General features: G+C 46.6%; 1 protein-coding gene across 5 annotated transcripts in view; it reads left to right on the top strand.

The window, feature by feature from the left end:
• TSHZ2 (teashirt zinc finger homeobox 2) overlaps window positions 1–17554 on the top strand; it is a 441429-nt gene that overhangs the window by 251712 nt on the left and 172163 nt on the right. For 4 of the 5 annotated variants that reach the window (XM_066234374.1, XM_066234370.1, XM_066234373.1 and 1 more), the window contains one exon: window positions 13927–16997. In XM_066234374.1, coding sequence (XP_066090471.1) covers window positions 13927–16991 — 3065 coding nt within the window. In that variant the 3' untranslated portion in view covers window positions 16992–16997. The remainder of the gene's footprint in view (window positions 1–13926; window positions 16998–17554) is intronic. The other variant, XM_066234372.1, reaches the window with a different exon arrangement.

Here is a 17554-nt window from a genome sequence, read left to right as displayed (position 1 = left end):
ACATGCAACAAAGTCATTCTGTTAAGAGTTAGTACAGTTGCATTCTTTGATTTAAAGTATGAATCAAGCACCATCTATTAGACAATGAGGTCTTTGTTTGCAAGCAACAAATATTATCTCTGGCTAACTTGAGTCAAGCAAGAAATGTATTGGAAAGAGTATGGAGTAGCTCACCAAAACAGAAGAGCCCATAGCCTTCTCTTATTGATCAAGGGGGCAGAGTCAAAGGATGATCGCTTCATGTCGCTATTGTCAGGATGGTCCACCCCATCCTGAATTCAAATTCCATGAAGCAAGAGTCTGCTTGGCCAAGATGAGTTTGTATGTCCATCAAAAAGGAAAAGAAACAAGAAGGTTTTCAAGTTTTTGTTTTACCTCTTTTCCCTTTAAACAAAATATTAGGTGTTTAAACGCACAGATGCTCTCTGGATCATTCTTGTTAGAAAATAGTCCACATGAACTGCAGTCTCATCAAATTAATCTCCCAATGACCAGAATCGACGTCCTGCTGGCTCCTTCCCAATGTGCCTGGAAGGGAGAGGACTCATGTGCTCCAGACCTGAGCACGTTATTCTTACATCAGTCTCAAATTGACCTTGTTCCTTAAAAATTAAAATCGACTACACAGCCCACTTCAACATGAAGGGGGAGATGGTTATGAACTCCCCCAGATTGCAAAAGCTGAGAGGATGATTGGCAGAGTCGGGGCACCCCACCAAGATGGCCCACAGTGGGGAATGGCTGATGTTCTGACAAAAGCAGACAGTCGTCACCTGAAGAACTGTGCTTGGCACTGGGGGTGAAGCAGTGAACGAGACAGACAAGCCCCTCTACTCACAGGGCTCAGGTTCAGATTGGAGAGAAAAATTTTCAATTCAGGGTCTCAACCTCAGCACCATTGGCTTTGGGCTGGATCGTTCTTTGTTGTGGGCGCTGTTCTGTGTGTTGTAGGTTGTTTAGCAACATCCCTGATTTCTACCTACTGTATGTCAGTAGCATTGGCGTCCCATATCCCCACTTGTAACAATCAGAATGTTTCCAGACATTGCCGAATGTCCCCTGGCGGCAAAATCACCCCCAGCCGAGCCATCAAGAATGTGTTTGGTATCCGCAGGTGTGAGAGGTGGGAGCCCACCTGTGTGTCTAAGTCAGTGTGCACTAGCGCCCTGTTTGGATGAACACTGTTCCTGCTGTTCCATTTAAGCAAGATTCTGAAGTGCCATGTGCAAGTCCCTGTGGAAAGTCATACAGTACAAAGCAGATAAGGAGAGAAGAGAGCGTTTATGGAGTCCTTCCTGTGTGCTAAACACTCCAGGGACTGGGCACATGAAGATATACACACCAATGTCCTCCCTGCTCTTAAAGCGCTTACCATCCAGTAGCAGTCCTATGTATGGAGCACAGAGAAGGGGAGGCTCTATTTTGAGGGCTTGGAGAAGGCCTTAGGGAGGACATAGCCTATAAAATGGGCTCAGAATTTGAAATAGCCGATGTGTAAGTAACAAGGAATTAGGTTCTTGCCTGGGCGCACTAATCCCAAACCTTACAGTATTGACTTTCTTATCATCATGGAGAATTATTGGACAGAATAGCAAAAGGTGGTTACCTTATACTTTGGTAAAAAAATATATATATATAATATTTTTCCATTACAATTATTAGAAACTAACAAATGTACACACCACAGAATAAAACAATGCCTCATGCAAAGTGCATAGCCATGCTAATGCGCAAGTATTGATAAAAATGCATCTAATTTATATGGTAACAGCTATACCAAACTATAGTATAGAATCTACACAGACTAGTAGATAAGCCATGAAGCTCTCAGTTGCAAATAACCCACCCCTAGCTATCCGAAGCAGTAAATGAGATTATGTGCTCATGAAATTTCAAAGTAGAAAGACATTCAAGCTTCAGGTAGACTTGGATCAAGGTTCTAGCTTCGACTTGTTGCAGTTTTCTGGGCTCTGTACTCCTGTGTATGTTCGCATGGTCTTTAGGCTGCCTTCCCACATGCTAGTACCATTGCTTCCAGCAGCTCATGAGATTATAGAATAGACTCACACATGAGAAGAGTATCTGTTGTCTTAGGTAAGACCTGAGTCCCCCAAGGAAGCCACTATGGCCAGATGATTGGCTTAGATAAGTCAGGGTCCACACACACACACACACACACACACACACCTGGGTGGTACTGATCTCACGTACACGTAATAGATCGGGGAGCAACCACATTGTCTAATATTATGTAACCTGAAACACTGATGCTCTGTTCAGCTGTGCCCAAGAATTAGCAGATTGCATTTTTAAATGTTTATAAGTAACAAAAAATTGACAAGACCTTGGAAAGACCACCAGTGTCCTCTTGAAACATTATCTTCAGGTATAACTGCTAATGGCCTTTATAGGTCCTAAGAATCATTCAGAAGTGTTAGAGGCCACGTGTAAGAAGATGCTTTTCCGATCATTCCGCCCTCACCTAATTACCCTCCTCCAGGTCAGGGGGCTAGGGTTCTTCTTGGTGTCGTTGTTGTGATTCCTCCAGGAGAAGAAAAAGATCTTTTACAGCCAAAAACACATTAACTAACCAATTAGCTGAACACTGCCTTTTTTTTTTAATTTTTTAATAATTTTTTTTAATGGGGCGACATCAATAAATCAGGTTACATATATTCAAAGATAAAATGTCCAGGTTATCTTGTCGTTCAATTATGTTGCATACCCATCACCCAAAGTCAGATTGTCCTCCGTCACCTTCTATCTAGTTTTCTTTGTGTCCCTCCCCCTCCCCCTTTCCCTCTCCCTCTCCCCCCTCCCCCCGTAACCACCACACTCTTATCAATGTCTCTTAGTCTCACTTTTATGTCCCACCTACGTATGGAATAATGCAGTTCCTGTTTTTTTCTGATTTACTTATTTCACTTCGTATAATGTTATCAAGATCCCACCATTTTGCTGTAAATGATCCGATGTCATCATTTCTTATGGCTGAGTAGTATTCCATATGTATATGTGCCACATCTTCTTTATCCAGTCATCTATTGACGGGCTTTTTGGTTGTTTCCATGTCCTGGCCACTGTGAACAATGCTGCAATAAACACGGGGCTGCATGTGAACACTGCCTTTTTTTTTGTTAATAACATATATTACTATTTTTTAAGAGAATTCAACTTTCATGAGAGTGGTTTGGGAGCTGGATGAGAACAAAATTTTTAAAAGGAGAGGAAAATACATAAAACAGAGAGAAAGGCCAGAAAGAATATCAAGGACAAGACAGTGGATCTCTTATGAGCCATCTGTCAGTGCTCACTATGGAAGGGTATTAGGCCATCAGATAGCCTGTCACTCCCCTGTCCTCTCCTGGGACATAGCCAACGTGGTACTCTTTGGAGGGGAGGGGACGCTGATACAGTGACCTCAAGACTTTTCCTGTTTACCCACATCCTTTACAGATAGGGACAGAGAAAAGATGACAGGGCTTGGAAAGACCATTCTTAAAGTAGCCTTAACCTAAAATCAAAGGGTCAAAGACCCTGGAGAATTTTCCATTAGATTATTCGAACTGTCGATTCAACAAGATCGAAGACCTCTGTAGCTCCCAGAACTTGGGCCATTTCCAAGAAGTGCTTCATCCAACTGTCCAATGTGGGTTTGGCCTCAGATCAGGCTGGCTGTTTTATATAAGTTGCCTCATTTAAAAGCTAACCTAGTTAATTAAGAACTGAACTGGGTCAGGATTTATTTGACAGAGTTACCGGAGTTATTTAGAAATGCTAATCCCTTTCAGCAGGGCCTTTTTTGTTTGTTTGTGTCTTGTATAAAAACACTCAATCTGATAAGGGGGTTTAAGTGAATCCAGAAGGAATTGATAGAGAATACTGGTAGGAGCCTGATGGGGTTTCCCTCCCTCCTCAAACAGCACTTGAAAGAGTAAATACTAAAAATCCTGAGAATTCCAGCCCCATAATGTTGCTCATCATGACCAGGGGCTTGTTCTGGTAATAATAACGTGAGGGGGACATACATCAAGGGCTCACTGTGACCAGGCATTCCGGGCTCTTGCCAGTTATCTCAACTCTCGTAGCCATCTCTGAGGCAGGTACCATTCTCATCTCCAGTTTATCGAGGGAGCAACCACAGAGGTTTTTAGGTAGCGCAAGATGATGACAACGTAAGACCTGGCAGAGGTGGGACTGGAACTCAGGCAGGCTCGCGCCAGGCCTTGGGCTTTTCGATCGTGTGTTATTACACCTGTGAGAGTGATGGCGTCCTTCTCCACGCAGCCAACTGCTTCATCGACAGCTAGAGAAAAGATGAGCATCACCCTTCCTCGACACCGATTCCCAAAGCTGCAGCTGACCTTGACTTTGTTGACACTGGGGCTAAATAATTCTCTGTTGGCGGGGGGCTGTCCTGTGCATTGCAGGGTGTTTGGCAGCATCTGTGGCCTCTCTTCCCACCATCTGTCAATGGTACCCCTTCTCCAGTTGTAGCAACCAGAGATGACTCCAGATGATGCCAAATGTACCCTGGGACACAGATTCACTCCTGGTTGAGAACCACTGGGTTAGAGTGTGATGGTGACCCCATCGGCAGCCCAGACCGAGGTGGCATGGAAAAGGATGATAGCATGCAGAGTTCAGGTTTCTTTTAAAATAGCATTGACATCTCCACGTGATGACTTAGATACGAAGAGTGAGGAAAAGGGAAGAATCTAACATAGATTATAGAATCCAGCAGACCCACATTCAAGTCCCAATTCGGCTGTGTGTCTTGGGAGATGTAATTAACATCCTCTGCCATTCAATTTCATCATCCTATGTAAAGATGGCATTTGGACGACATACAGTGCTATTGTGGGGATCAGGTCATGTTAAACGTCTAAAGAACTTAGCCCACCAGCTCTTACATATACATTTGCTCTCAACTGCTGTCAGCTAGTAGTACTTTTTAAAGTTGAGAAGAAGCTGCCTCGAAGCTGGGAGTTCCTGATCACTGAAGAGTCCAAGGGTATGTGCTGAACAGTTACTTAAGTGTTGATAAAGGATGAAATCGGAAAGCTTGAGTGAAAAGTTCTTCCCAGTCCTTCGATGTGATCAGATTGTACCAGGGTGGAAACCCTGCTCCCCCCCCTCCCAGGTGGGAGGGATGGAAGGGCTGTTAGGGGTTCTCTACCTCATGGTCCGCTTAGCCAGGCTCGTCACAACGATGTCATTGGTGGAGAAGCCACCATGAGGAAGAGTTGGGAAGTCCAGTGTCTGTGCTATTACTCAAAGAATTGAAGACTACCAGGGCAAGGAAATCCTCCCCTGGCTGAGGACTTAACCAGAAGACACGAAAGGTCTTTTCACCTCGGACTTCTATGACTCTCGAGACAGTAAAGACGTTACATCGGAGAAGCAAAGACCGGGTCATTTTCTGACAGCACCAGCGTAGCATCTCTGTGGGAACAGTGGTCTTTTTTTTTCTCTCTCTCTTTTTTTCTTTCTTAATGTGAAGTGGTCACAGCCATGAACTCAGCAAAAGAAGCAGGTGAAAATTTATTCGTTCTTAGCTAATGCAGTTAGACGTTTTTGAGAAAAGGCAATGAGAAGTGGTCATTATCCATTATCTGCATGAGATATTTCAGAGAAAGAAGCAGCATTTGCCAAAGAGAGAGAGAGAAAGAGAGAGAGAAGATGTTTGACTTCAAGCCAGGCAAGAAAGAAACAAGATCACCTACTAGCTCTGTGGGATGGCTGTGCTAATGATGTTGTTTCAAGTAAAATGGGAATATCTGTCTGAAAAAATACAAATGGTGCATCGGTCTCAGACACTTTATGAAGGTTGTTCTGGACAATAATTCACTGTCCCTTTTCTAAGGGAGGAACAAACCTGCAAACTTTCCAGTCTTGAAAGAACTGTATATGTGAGAGTGTGTTTATATATCCCTATTCAGGGAGACTGTATAGAAAATCAGTGGCACGTTTTGCTGAAAATTGTTGCTCCCAGTTGAGGACTCAGAGACTGAAACTCGTACCTTTGCTTGGAGAGTCTCCAGCCTAGGGAGCAGCTCCTTCTCCATTGCATTTCACATTGTTTTATCTCCCGTTTCTGCCGTATGTGTCTCAGGGTGAGGACAATAGAAGGGCAATGGTTTCTAAACTGGAACTGCCAGCAAGCATATGATGTGGCCCTCTTCTCACCTTCTTCATGCTTATTTTCTCACTCCACTCTTTAAAATTGTCACCAGAATATTGCTCAATAATAATGCATGCCAGACTGAAATTCTAGGCAGCTGAGTACAAAGCATTTTTCTAGGAGACCTTCTGCTTTGAGCATTAGTCATCTCTCTCAGTGCAACACCCAAGGCCTCTAACAAAGATCTTCTCCCTCGGAGAGGGGGGTTTACTTTATTTCTTGAGCATTGCAGACTTTATCATTATGGGGAATAACCTAATAACTCACTATTCGATGTTTGCACATCATTTCTATGGAAGTTCCCAGCACACATACCACAGGCTCCTTGTGGGAATAATTTAATCTTGAATAACAAACCCCGGACTTGAGGAAACGTGGTACTTACGCACGGCACAGACCAAGCTGGTTCGTCTCAAGGGCAAATATCACTGAAAAGCGGTTGGCTTGGAACAAGAGTTAAGGATAGCAAAGACTGCCCAGGTCAACTAATTCCAGCCTGCTGAGGGTTCAGGTGACAATCCGGGTGACAGGCCTAGGAAGTCAGGAGGTCGTCCTACAGTCTTGACATCTTACACGCTTAATCCTATTTGATCCTCGTGGTTATCCTGTAAATACTATTATCGTGCTCACTTTATGGATCAGGAATCTTAGCTTCTGAAAGTTCCAGCAACTTTCTGAAAATTCCACTCCAGCAGTAACGGGCAGATTCGAACCAAGGCCAGTCGGCCATCCTAGCTGTTCATGAACTGATCAGCCCTTGAACCTGTGACTTTTATTTCTCTCTTGCCCACTGTCTCCCAGTACAATCTGGGAGCAACAGCGAAGCCGCAGGCGTTTTGTCTTTTGATCCCTGGAGAAGAAAGGGGCTGGAACTCTTAAAGTCATATTCTGTTTTCACAAAGCTGGTACCCGCACACTCACACAAACCTAGGCAGGGAGAGGCCGATTGGCTAAATATCTTGTTACTAATGACAGTTTTGCCGTGTACAGCAGGGCTCCTCCAACTTCCTTGAGCTTATGCATCCCTCACGGATCTAGCTACGTGATTTGTAGTCCACAGACCTGGGGTGGGGCTGAGGATTCTGCATTTCTCACAAGTTCCCAGGTGGTGCTGCCGCTGCCGGTCTAAGGACCACCCTTTGAGTCGTGAGGGGTTACCATAGACTTGCCCTTCCATTTCCTCCTCTGCCTTGACGCAGCCCTGCAGGGTAGGCATCCTTGAGATAGTCCCTGCTATTTGGGATTGACAGATGCTAAGCAAAGTCAAAGAGCTGATATGAGAAAGCACTAGAAAAGCATGCCCAGTCTTCAAGCTCTGCCTCCCGGTTCCCTCGGTTCAGGGTTTGCAGATAGATGAGCCCGAGACATATTTGGTTTTATCCACATGGTTTTTCCAGACAAAATATCTGATGGCCCTAGACCGGTCCCCTCCCCCACCGTGAGTAGCAGCTGTACTTTTTCAATGTGATCAAACTTCTTCGTTATCCACAGCCGCCTTGTGTCTCTCTAGCTGAGTGCCAGTGCCATTTAACGTTGCCGTTAAGGGTTGTCTTTCTCCCCACCTGACCAGCTCTGCCCATGGAAGTTACGTGCCTTCCTCCATAACGCATGGCCTTTTCCTCTCCAACGCCCGTTTCCAGCTTCTTCCTATAACTTATCTCTCCACCCTCCTTGACCTTTGGAAAACTGCTGAGATGGAAGTCTCAATGAAAAGCAACTAAACTACCTTGCACGTACTAGCTGCCTAATATTTCTTGGTTAAATAAATGAACAGATAAACCCCAAAGGCATGACAGAGTGTTCACATCCCCTATCCTAAACTAGCTTAGTCCTTTTTTGCAGATGACCAAGATGTGGAAATAGAGCATGATTAGAAAACAGCAGAGTCCAAAGAGCTGGGGCGATGGCCCAGGAAAGTGCCCACCACAAGAGCACATTAAGTAATTGGACCTTTTATTTCCTTCAGACCCCTCCGGTTATGTACCCACTGTACATGCAAAATGTTCCAATTAACGGAATGGTCTGCAAGAAATAATAAAAAAGACGTTGTTGTCCTTGATGGCTTTCAGGAAGTTCTCCATCCGTCTCTGCAGAGCATTTGCGGACTCGGGAGAAGGCTCCTGTCATTGTGCCCAGTGCATCTTCAGCATTCCTTTAGACAAAGGGCTCATCTGGTTCCTGCATTCAGACTGAGGCGGGAATAAGCCCCCCTCCCTCCACCTGTGTGTGCAAGTCACATTCGCATTAATGAGTTACATGTGATATGGCAGGGATAAAAATCTGTGTGCCATGAATTTTGTTTTTCCAGTGGAAAATTTTCCTGTTTAGAAATGCGCATGAACTTCGACGATCTCTCTTCAGATTGCAGGGGGGCTGAGCCTTGGCTTGTGTACCTGGAGTCTCTGTAAAGCGATGTCTGTGCTCAGGGATGGTGCCAGGGGTCCCCACACCCCTAGCCTCACCACCTCCTGAAACACAGAGCCGACAGGTCCCCCTCAATGTGGCCCTCCAATGGGCCCCACTCAGGGCCTGGCCACCGCTGAAATGCAGCTCAGCCTCCTGGAACTATATCCTCCATCTCTTTACTCAGCCTGCCAACAAGAGTGCCAATTAGTGCCAATAATAATAGACGTATTAACAGATTTCTAGACCACAGTCACCAAAACACTAGAGGCTCCTGACAGGGAGACCTTCCTCCGTGTCATCATTTGGCGTACCTACTGGGTACGTGGCAAGAAACCCTTGCGATCCCCTCATTTACGTCTGCCCTGCACACTGCGAATCTCCCTGTGATTTTAAACTGTCATTTAGTGGGGTAGACTGGCGAAAATGATCCTGTCACCACCGGATATGTTTTTAAATGAGGCCTTGGTTGAATTCTGGTCCTAGTGTTTGAAAATCAGCCTTCTTGAGCTTTATGCACTTTGCTGGTTATACCTGTTCACTGCCACTTTAAAAACTGTCAGTGTTTTGACTGTAAACACCTTATACTGGATTTTCAAGGCAAACACAAACAGGTGTGCCTAGCAGAATATCTCATCATATCTAACATCACGCCACCCCTGAATTATTTTGCACAATTTTATTTAAATTATCCTGATGAGACATTTTTGGAGTGATTGAGGTAGTCATTCTTTTTCATTGTTTTCCTTTGTTTCCTTAACCTTTGAGATAGAGGTGATTTCTGAAATGTAAGCGTTTGTTTCTGAAATTTAAAAATTTGCAGCATATACATTTCGCCAATGCATTTCTCCTTGTTTTAAATCAAAAATTCAGGAGAAGACCACCCTGATATTTGTGTAGCGTGTATGCTGGAACAGCTAACGCACTTCCCCCAGACGGAATTAATCCGTCCTTGCAAAGTTCCCGTGTGCGAATCTGCTTTGCATCAAAGTCTGCTCACATTAAGAGTGTGTTTTCTGATGCAGTCGTACTGCTTGTTTGTAGTCTTCACACTTAGAAGGCTAAATGCACAGCCCAGGGACAGCTAGCAACAAGAAAGTTGGTGGCCGAGTTGTTCCGAAAAGTTGACAGTTATTCCAGCTTTATCATTGAGAGAAGCTGATCCGAGTGGTTGTAATTCACACCTGATGTGTGTTGGGGTTGGAGCTTTACCCGCCGCAGGTGCCAGTTACACAGCTGAGAGGGAGAGCCGGAGTTTGCCCCTGGAATAATCCCCTTTCATTGCATGATCTATTCATTCATTCACTCAGATAGTTTGTGGACTGCATCCCGTGCTGCAGTGTGCCCTCAGGGCTGGGAGAAGCAAGGTCTCCATCTTCGTGGGCACAGACATTCTGACTTTAGGGGAGGAGACCATCAAAACCAAGATCTCAGAGTATGCTATGCGCTATAGAGATTGCAGTAAGTCAGCTGATATGCTCTAGGATTGCACAGGATAGGGGCCATTTGAGCTGAAACCTGGCTAATGAAAAAGAAGCAACGGTAGCAGGGCCCAGAGGAAGAACTGCAGGCAGAGACATCCGCAGTCGCAAAGAGCCGCAGTCAAGTGCGGGACTGGCCCATGGGACAGGAGCGAGTAGGCTGCTGTGCGGTAGGCACGATGGCGGCACAGCGAGAGGTGAGGCCAAAGCCCGCACGCTCTTGTACGCCAGGCTCGGGGTTTGAATTTTATTACAAGTGCGGCAGAAAGACATTGCAGGAGTTGAAACAGAGCAATGTCGCCACCTCGTACCTTTCACAAAGAATATTCTAGCCGTTCTCTGAGAAACAGACTAGAGTCGTTTAGCTAAACAATAACGGTGAACCAGTCAGAGCCGAGGGCCGGGAGTGGAACAGAAAGCATCTCTCGTGTCGGTCATTTACACACAGAGCTCTCGGGGTTTGCTCCTGAATTAGCTGTCCTGGGAATGGTGAAACCCCCTGTGGCCAGTCGGTCCGTGGGAAGGGGCGAAGTGAGAAATGTTAGTTGGGATGAAAGATGTTTGAACTTCCACCCAGAATCGAGGAAGTTCTACAGACAACAGTCCTTTCTCATTGTGTCTCGGTGTAATTGTGATCGACTTCTTTTACTAAATAAGTATTCGTAGGAGTAAACTTGCCACTCATCCACTTCACCAAGATTCACACATGAAGCTATCTTATTAAACAAATCACCGATAGAGAAAAAGACAGACACTCATTATACGCCCAGATCACCCCCATTCGGGCTGTCTAGCCTCTCTTGCCTCAGCTGCCGGTGGCAAACCAAATCACTTAAGTCAAGTGAGCAGTTTTAAATGTATAATATTAAAATGTGTTTTTAGAGACTCCTTGGACCCCTCAGCCATTGTTAGAATACACTGACTTTGACGGATGCTTTGGCACTTTTTTTTTATGAGGCTTTTCAGTGCATTTCCTTATCGGGTGCATGAGATTTAGTCTGTTCTGCAGAAGAAAACAGACAAAAAGGGCCTCTCAGCACGAGTTACTCTTCTGTAAAGGTTATAGTAAACATGTCAATGCCTAATTAAGCAGAAAATTTTATCTGTATTGTGGGGGAGGTGTTTGCTGTCTCCGACTTTTCTTCTGGGGAATCCATTTAGAAGGACAAAGTAGATTGTGAAGTTGAGCTGGTCCGGGAAGCTCAGCTTCCAAATGTCAGTAATGAAAAAGAACACTTCTTTTCTTCTCGTACAAAGATTACCATTTTGGTTGGGCAGTGTGTGTGTGTGTGCGTGTGGGTGTGTGTGTATATATGCATGCATGCATATATCTTTAATCAAGACACATGCAAAATAACCTGAGTTACTTCCCAGCTTCCTACTAAGTGTCAGGTCACAACCAATATTGAAATGAAGAAAACTGAGCAACACCCTTAACAAGTCATGATGACAGAAAGCCCTTTCTTTTCCCCTTAAATGTATTCACTTCTCTGTGTGTGTGTATGTGTGTGTGTGCAGGTGTACACACGTTTTTCTTTGTGGCTGTGATTACATTCCCTATACGTGTGGTGACTGTACGTCTCAGCCTGGAACAGTAGTGTAGCTAATGTGTGTCGTACCAAAGTATAAATAATAAAGCCCTTCTAATTCTCAAACGCGACCCCACTCGGTTGATAAAATTTGCCTGATTCTTTGAAGCGTTTTGCTTGCCTCTGTGACAGTTTCATGTATTAATTTCATAATAGACATTGTCCTTGAACTTAATAGTAGGACTCCTTGTGCAAACATACAAATCAGTCCAAGAAAAAGAAAATGCAGTGAGGACGAGGGGAGTGGTGCAGCTCAGTCATTCAGCTTCCTTTAAACCAGGGCTCTCTTGCACGCAGTGACCACTTATTAATGGTTGCTTGTCTAGATGGAGTAGCTTTTGTTTCTCCAAATTAATTTGTGGAGCCAGAGACCAGCACACCGGTTTAATGAAAAAAAAACAAAACCACTTGTCAACTTGCTAAGAAAGGTAAAAACAGTACTTATAGCAAAGCTATGATACTGGTGGCTAGACTAAATTTTTACATTTTAATCTCACTTTGTGGCATCATGCCCTTGAAATCATGAGCTCCTGTCTCCAGCATTCCCAGAATTCTCCCCTCCGAGGTGGTTCTGCATTTAGTGACATTTCACTGCAATTCCACAGCTTAGCTTTTAACCTTGGGGCCTCTGCAATATCTTCCTATTCATTCAGTTGGTAATAGAAAGAGAGTGAAGCCTAGTGGTTAAGACCACAGAGTCACTCATCAGATAGCCTGGGCTCATGTCTTGACTCTGTGACACTGGCTGTGTGGTCTTGAGCACATTTCTTAACCCAGAAGCCTCAGTTTCCCCGTCTGTGAAATGGAAATACTTCCTACTTCATGTAGGTTGTAGACGAGGTGAAAGCGTGTGTTTGCAGCATGGTTAGCATAGTTCTTGGGAGAGGGGCATCGCTCACGGAAGATGCCTCCTCATCAACAGGCGCCCTGGAGTTCCTGCCGCAGCTGCTCTATCCTCAGCCAACCCCCTTCTCTCCTCACCCTCCGCCTGCCTGCAGGACTGACCTCCCATGCATGATCGCCCCTTTTCAATTCCCCGGTGAATGGGAATAACACCACCGCCCTCAGGTTTCTCCCAAGTACCCACCTGCACTGAGCGGGACAGAGACGCTCGTAAGGAAAACACTGACCGAGGTCAGGCTGGTCCTGCAGATCTGAGGCCGAGCTGCCCTGGCTTCAGTGCTTCTCTGGTTGCCTTTTATCCACATGGCCCTGAAAAGGCCAGGTGAGGAAAATGGCCACATGGGCATAAATAGCCCTATGCCTCATTGCCATTCATGAATACTTGCCCATTTAATTCCTTTTGCACCCGCTCTCTCATGCCTTCATTTTCCCTATGCAATTACTGGTTCTAAATCCTTTCAGAGAGGGGAAAGCATGCAACCCCAATAGCATTTTGCATCGACTAAATCAAATGTATAATTGGCATCTCATGATGACGGGTCCCCGCAAATCAAAGTAAATTTGAAATTACAGGTGCAAGATTGAGGGAGAATTTTCAGCCTTGTCCCTATAGGTCTTCAGAAACCTGTTTGAGAATACTATGATAGTCACCAAATCTCCCATTCTGACACCACTTGCTATTGTTTTTAAATCATTATATGTTTGCTGAGCGTACGTAATTTTTTGGCTATCAATGGAAGATCTTATTCAAGACTCCATAATCTCTCCTCCTGCTCTGCAGTGCTCTACAAATAAAAATGTTACAGAAAAAAAGAACAAAACAAAACATGAGCTATCACATATATAAAGGCCATGCATCGAAATTCCCTCTAAACACTCAAAAATGATTTATTAAGATGATTGTATGCCCATATACTGAGGTGTCTTGGTAAATCTTACCGTGGTGATGCCAAGGGTCAAGTCTTAGTTTTCTTATGAGCTGGCATCCTTCTTTGTAGAGATATGTCTTTAATGGGATTTGACTCTAAGTTCAGCTTTCCTAAAGTTATATACCTGAATTTAATGGCTGTCCCACTATAGGAGTAATAGAGTGGTATTCCTTAAACATGAAAATTATTCATGTGGCTTTCTAGGCATATGGAAAGAATCATGACTCCTGCCAACTAAAAAGTAGGGGCATTCAGTATTCAGTAGCACAGAAGACATCATTGGGGTTTTTTTTCCCTATATTCATTGTTTACTATTCATAAAAGTGTAGATTGAATTGCTCTTGAGTGTGATATGAAAGCACTTAGTCCAAGTAAGGAAATCGGGGTAGAACGTGTAACCTGGTAATGTTACTTCATCCCCTCTTCTTGTCTTGCAGGCTACGCCCAGGAGGAACAGCTGAAGGACGAGGAGGAGATAAAAGAAGAGGAGGAAGAGGAAGAAGACAGTGGGTCAGTGGTTCAACTTCAGAGCAATGACCCTGGGACAGACGAGGAGCTAGACATGGGTGCAGAGCAGAAAGGGTGCTTCAGCTACCAGAACTCTCCAGGAAGCCACCTGTCCAATCAGGACGCCGAGAACGAGTCTCTGCTGAGCGATGCCAGCGACCCCATTTCAGACATCAAGAGCGTGTGTGGTCGAGATGCCTTGGACAAGAAAGCAAGCGCTCACCCCAAGCTTCCAAGCGACTCCCACAATTGCATGGACAAAATGACGGCCGTCTACGCCAACATCCTGTCTGATTCCTACTGGTCGGGCCTGGGTCTGGGCTTCAAGCTGTCCAACAGCGACAGACGGAATTGTGACACCCGAAATGGCAGCAACAAGACTGATTTCGATTGGCACCAAGACGCTCTGTCCAAAAGCCTGCAGCAGAACTTGCCTTCCAGATCCGTGTCGAAGCCCAGCCTGTTCAGCTCGGTCCAGCTGTACCGGCAGAGCAGTAAGATGTGCGGCACCGTCTTCACCGGGGCCAGCAGGTTCCGGTGCCGCCAGTGCAGCGCTGCCTACGACACCTTGGTCGAGTTGACTGTGCACATGAACGAAACGGGCCACTATCAAGATGACAACCGCAAGAAGGACAAGCTCCGACCCATGAGCTACTCGAAGCCCCGCAAGCGGGCCTTCCAAGATATGGACAAGGAGGACGCCCAGAAGGTTCTGAAATGTATGTTTTGTGGTGACTCCTTTGATTCCCTCCAAGATCTGAGTGTCCACATGATAAAAACAAAACATTACCAAAAAGTGCCTTTGAAGGAGCCAGTACCAACCATTTCATCCAAAATGGTCGCGCCGGCAAAGAAGCGCGTCTTCGACGTCAATCGGCCCTGCTCCCCCGACTCCACCACGGGGTCGCTGGCAGAGTCCTTCTCCTCCCCGAAGAGCGCCAGCTTGCAGCTGTCCTCCAATAACCGTTACGGCTACCAGAACGGCGCCAGTTACACCTGGCAGTTCGAGGCCTGCAAGTCCCAGATCCTGAAGTGCATGGAGTGCGGGAGCTCCCACGACACCTTGCAGCAGCTCACCACCCACATGATGGTCACAGGCCACTTCCTCAAGGTCACCAGCTCTGCCTCCAAGAAAGGGAAGCAGCTGGTGTTGGACCCACTCGCCGTGGAGAAAATGCAGTCTTTGTCGGACGCCCCGAACAGTGACGCTCTGGCCCCCAAGCCATCGAGTAACTCCGCTGCCGACTGCACAGCCTCCACGACGGAGATGAAGAAGGAGAGTAAGAAGGACAAGACGGAGGAGAGCAGCAAGGAGGAGAAAGCGGTGAAAAGCGAGGACTACGAAGACCCTCTACAGAAGCCGTTAGACCCGACAATGAAGTACCAGTATCTGAGGGAGGAGGACTTGGAAGATGGCTCCAAGGGTGGAGGGGACATTTTAAAGTCATTGGAAAATACTGTCACCACAGCCATCAACAAGGCCCAGAATGGGGCTCCCAGCTGGAGCGCGTACCCCAGCATCCATGCGGCCTACCAGCTGTCGGAGGGCACCAAGTCTTCCTTGCCTCTGGGGTCCCAGGTACTGCAGGTTCGACCCAATCTCGCCAACAAGTTAAGGCCGATCGCCCCAAAGTGGAAGGTAATGCCGCTGGTGTCGGTGCCCACAAACCTGGCCCCGTACACGCAAGTGAAGAAGGAGCCAGAAGACAGAGATGACATGGTGAAGGAGTGTGGGAAAGAGAGTCCCCACGAGGAGGCTTCCTCTTTCAGCCACAGCGAGGGGGAGTCCTTCCCCAACAACGAAACCCCTTCCGAATCCAAAAAGGCTGAGCCGTGTCCCCCGAAGGAGGAGGACAAGCTGATGAAAGAGGGTGGTGAGAAGGAGAAACCCCAGCCCTTGGAGCCGACATCTTCCCTCAGCAACGGCTGTGCCCTGGCCAACCACGCCTCGGCCCTGCCCTGCATCAACCCGCTCAGCGCGCTGCAGTCCGTCCTGAACAACCACCTGGGCAAGGCCACGGAGCCTCTGCGCGCCCCCTCCTGCTCCAGCCCGAGCTCAAGCACAATCTCGATGTTCCACAAGTCGAACCTCAGCATCCTGGACAAGCCGGTGCTCAGTCCTGCCACCACGAGACCGGCCAGCGTGTCCAGGCGCTACCTGTTCGAGAACAACGACCAGCCCATCGACCTGACCAAGTCCAAAAGCAAGAAAGCTGAGTCCTCGCAAGCACAATCCTGTACGTCCCCTCCTCAGAAGCACGCTCTGTCTGACATCGCTGACATGGTCAAAGTCCTCCCCAAAGCCACCACCCCAAAGCCCGCCACTTCCTCCAGGGTCCCCCCCATGAAGCTGGAAATGGACGTCAGGCGCTTTGAGGACGTCTCCAGCGAAGTCTCGACTTTGCATAAAAGGAAAGGCCGGCAGTCCAACTGGAACCCTCAGCATCTTCTGATCCTGCAGGCCCAGTTTGCCTCGAGCCTCTTCCAGACGTCAGAGGGCAAGTACCTGCTGTCCGACCTGGGCCCACAGGAGCGCATGCAGATCTCAAAGTTTACGGGACTCTCGATGACCACTATCAGCCACTGGCTGGCCAACGTCAAGTACCAGCTTAGGAAAACAGGCGGGACAAAATTTCTGAAAAACATGGACAAAGGACATCCTATCTTTTATTGTAGTGACTGTGCCTCCCAGTTCAGAACCCCTTCCACCTACATCAGTCACTTAGAATCTCACCTAGGTTTCCAAATGAAGGACATGACCCGCATGGCCGTGGAACAGCAGAGCAAGGTGGAGCAAGAGGTCTCCCGGGTGTCGTCGGCTCAGAGGTCTCCGGAAACCATAGCTGGCGAAGAGGACACAGACTCTAAATTCAAGTGTAAGTTGTGCTCTCGGACTTTTGTGAGCAAACATGCAGTAAAACTCCACCTAAGCAAAACGCACAGCAAGTCACCCGAACACCATTCTCAGTTTGTAACAGACGTGGATGAAGAATAGCTGCAGGTACGGGTTTGCTCCCAGGTGGTCGTGACCGTGGCCTTGGGAGGAGTTTCTGGAAGGGAGATGGGTCTGTTTAGAGGCAGCTAACGTCTCCCTGTGCCGAGAGGCCAGTAGCCTGCTGGAATAGGACTTATTGTTAACGAAGACTAGAACATGAGAAATAAGTCCTACCCGTTCTCTCAATTTCTCCAGTGCAGACTTGGGCAATAGAACGAAATGGGTTTAGAGAGATTGAGTTCCCAGATTCCCGCTTCCTGATAGGTGATCCCTGTAGTTTCCCAAGGCCCAACTTTCCAGGTCCAGCCAAGGCCACACGTCATTTTAATTAATCAGTACTAACTTCTCTCACGGTCCCATTTCATCTCCTCCCCGTTCCATAGTAATGCTAATGACTGATAAAGCAATTTAGAAAAAAAGCCATCAACAGAATAAGGACTGTAGAGTTCCTGGGGGCAGCCACTGTACAGAGATGTCTTAATCAGCTTATGAGTAGTGTAAAGTCTTTATCATCATTACTTGTAATCAGTGCTTTTGGCAGCTACTGTCAGCGATTGCCACCT

The sequence above is a fragment of the Saccopteryx bilineata genome, chromosome 6 (assembly GCF_036850765.1).
Source record: "Saccopteryx bilineata isolate mSacBil1 chromosome 6, mSacBil1_pri_phased_curated, whole genome shotgun sequence".
Taxonomy (NCBI): domain Eukaryota; kingdom Metazoa; phylum Chordata; class Mammalia; order Chiroptera; family Emballonuridae; genus Saccopteryx; species Saccopteryx bilineata.
The sequence above is the reverse complement of the archived record's forward strand: the minus strand, read 5'-3'. Positions and strand labels throughout refer to the sequence as shown.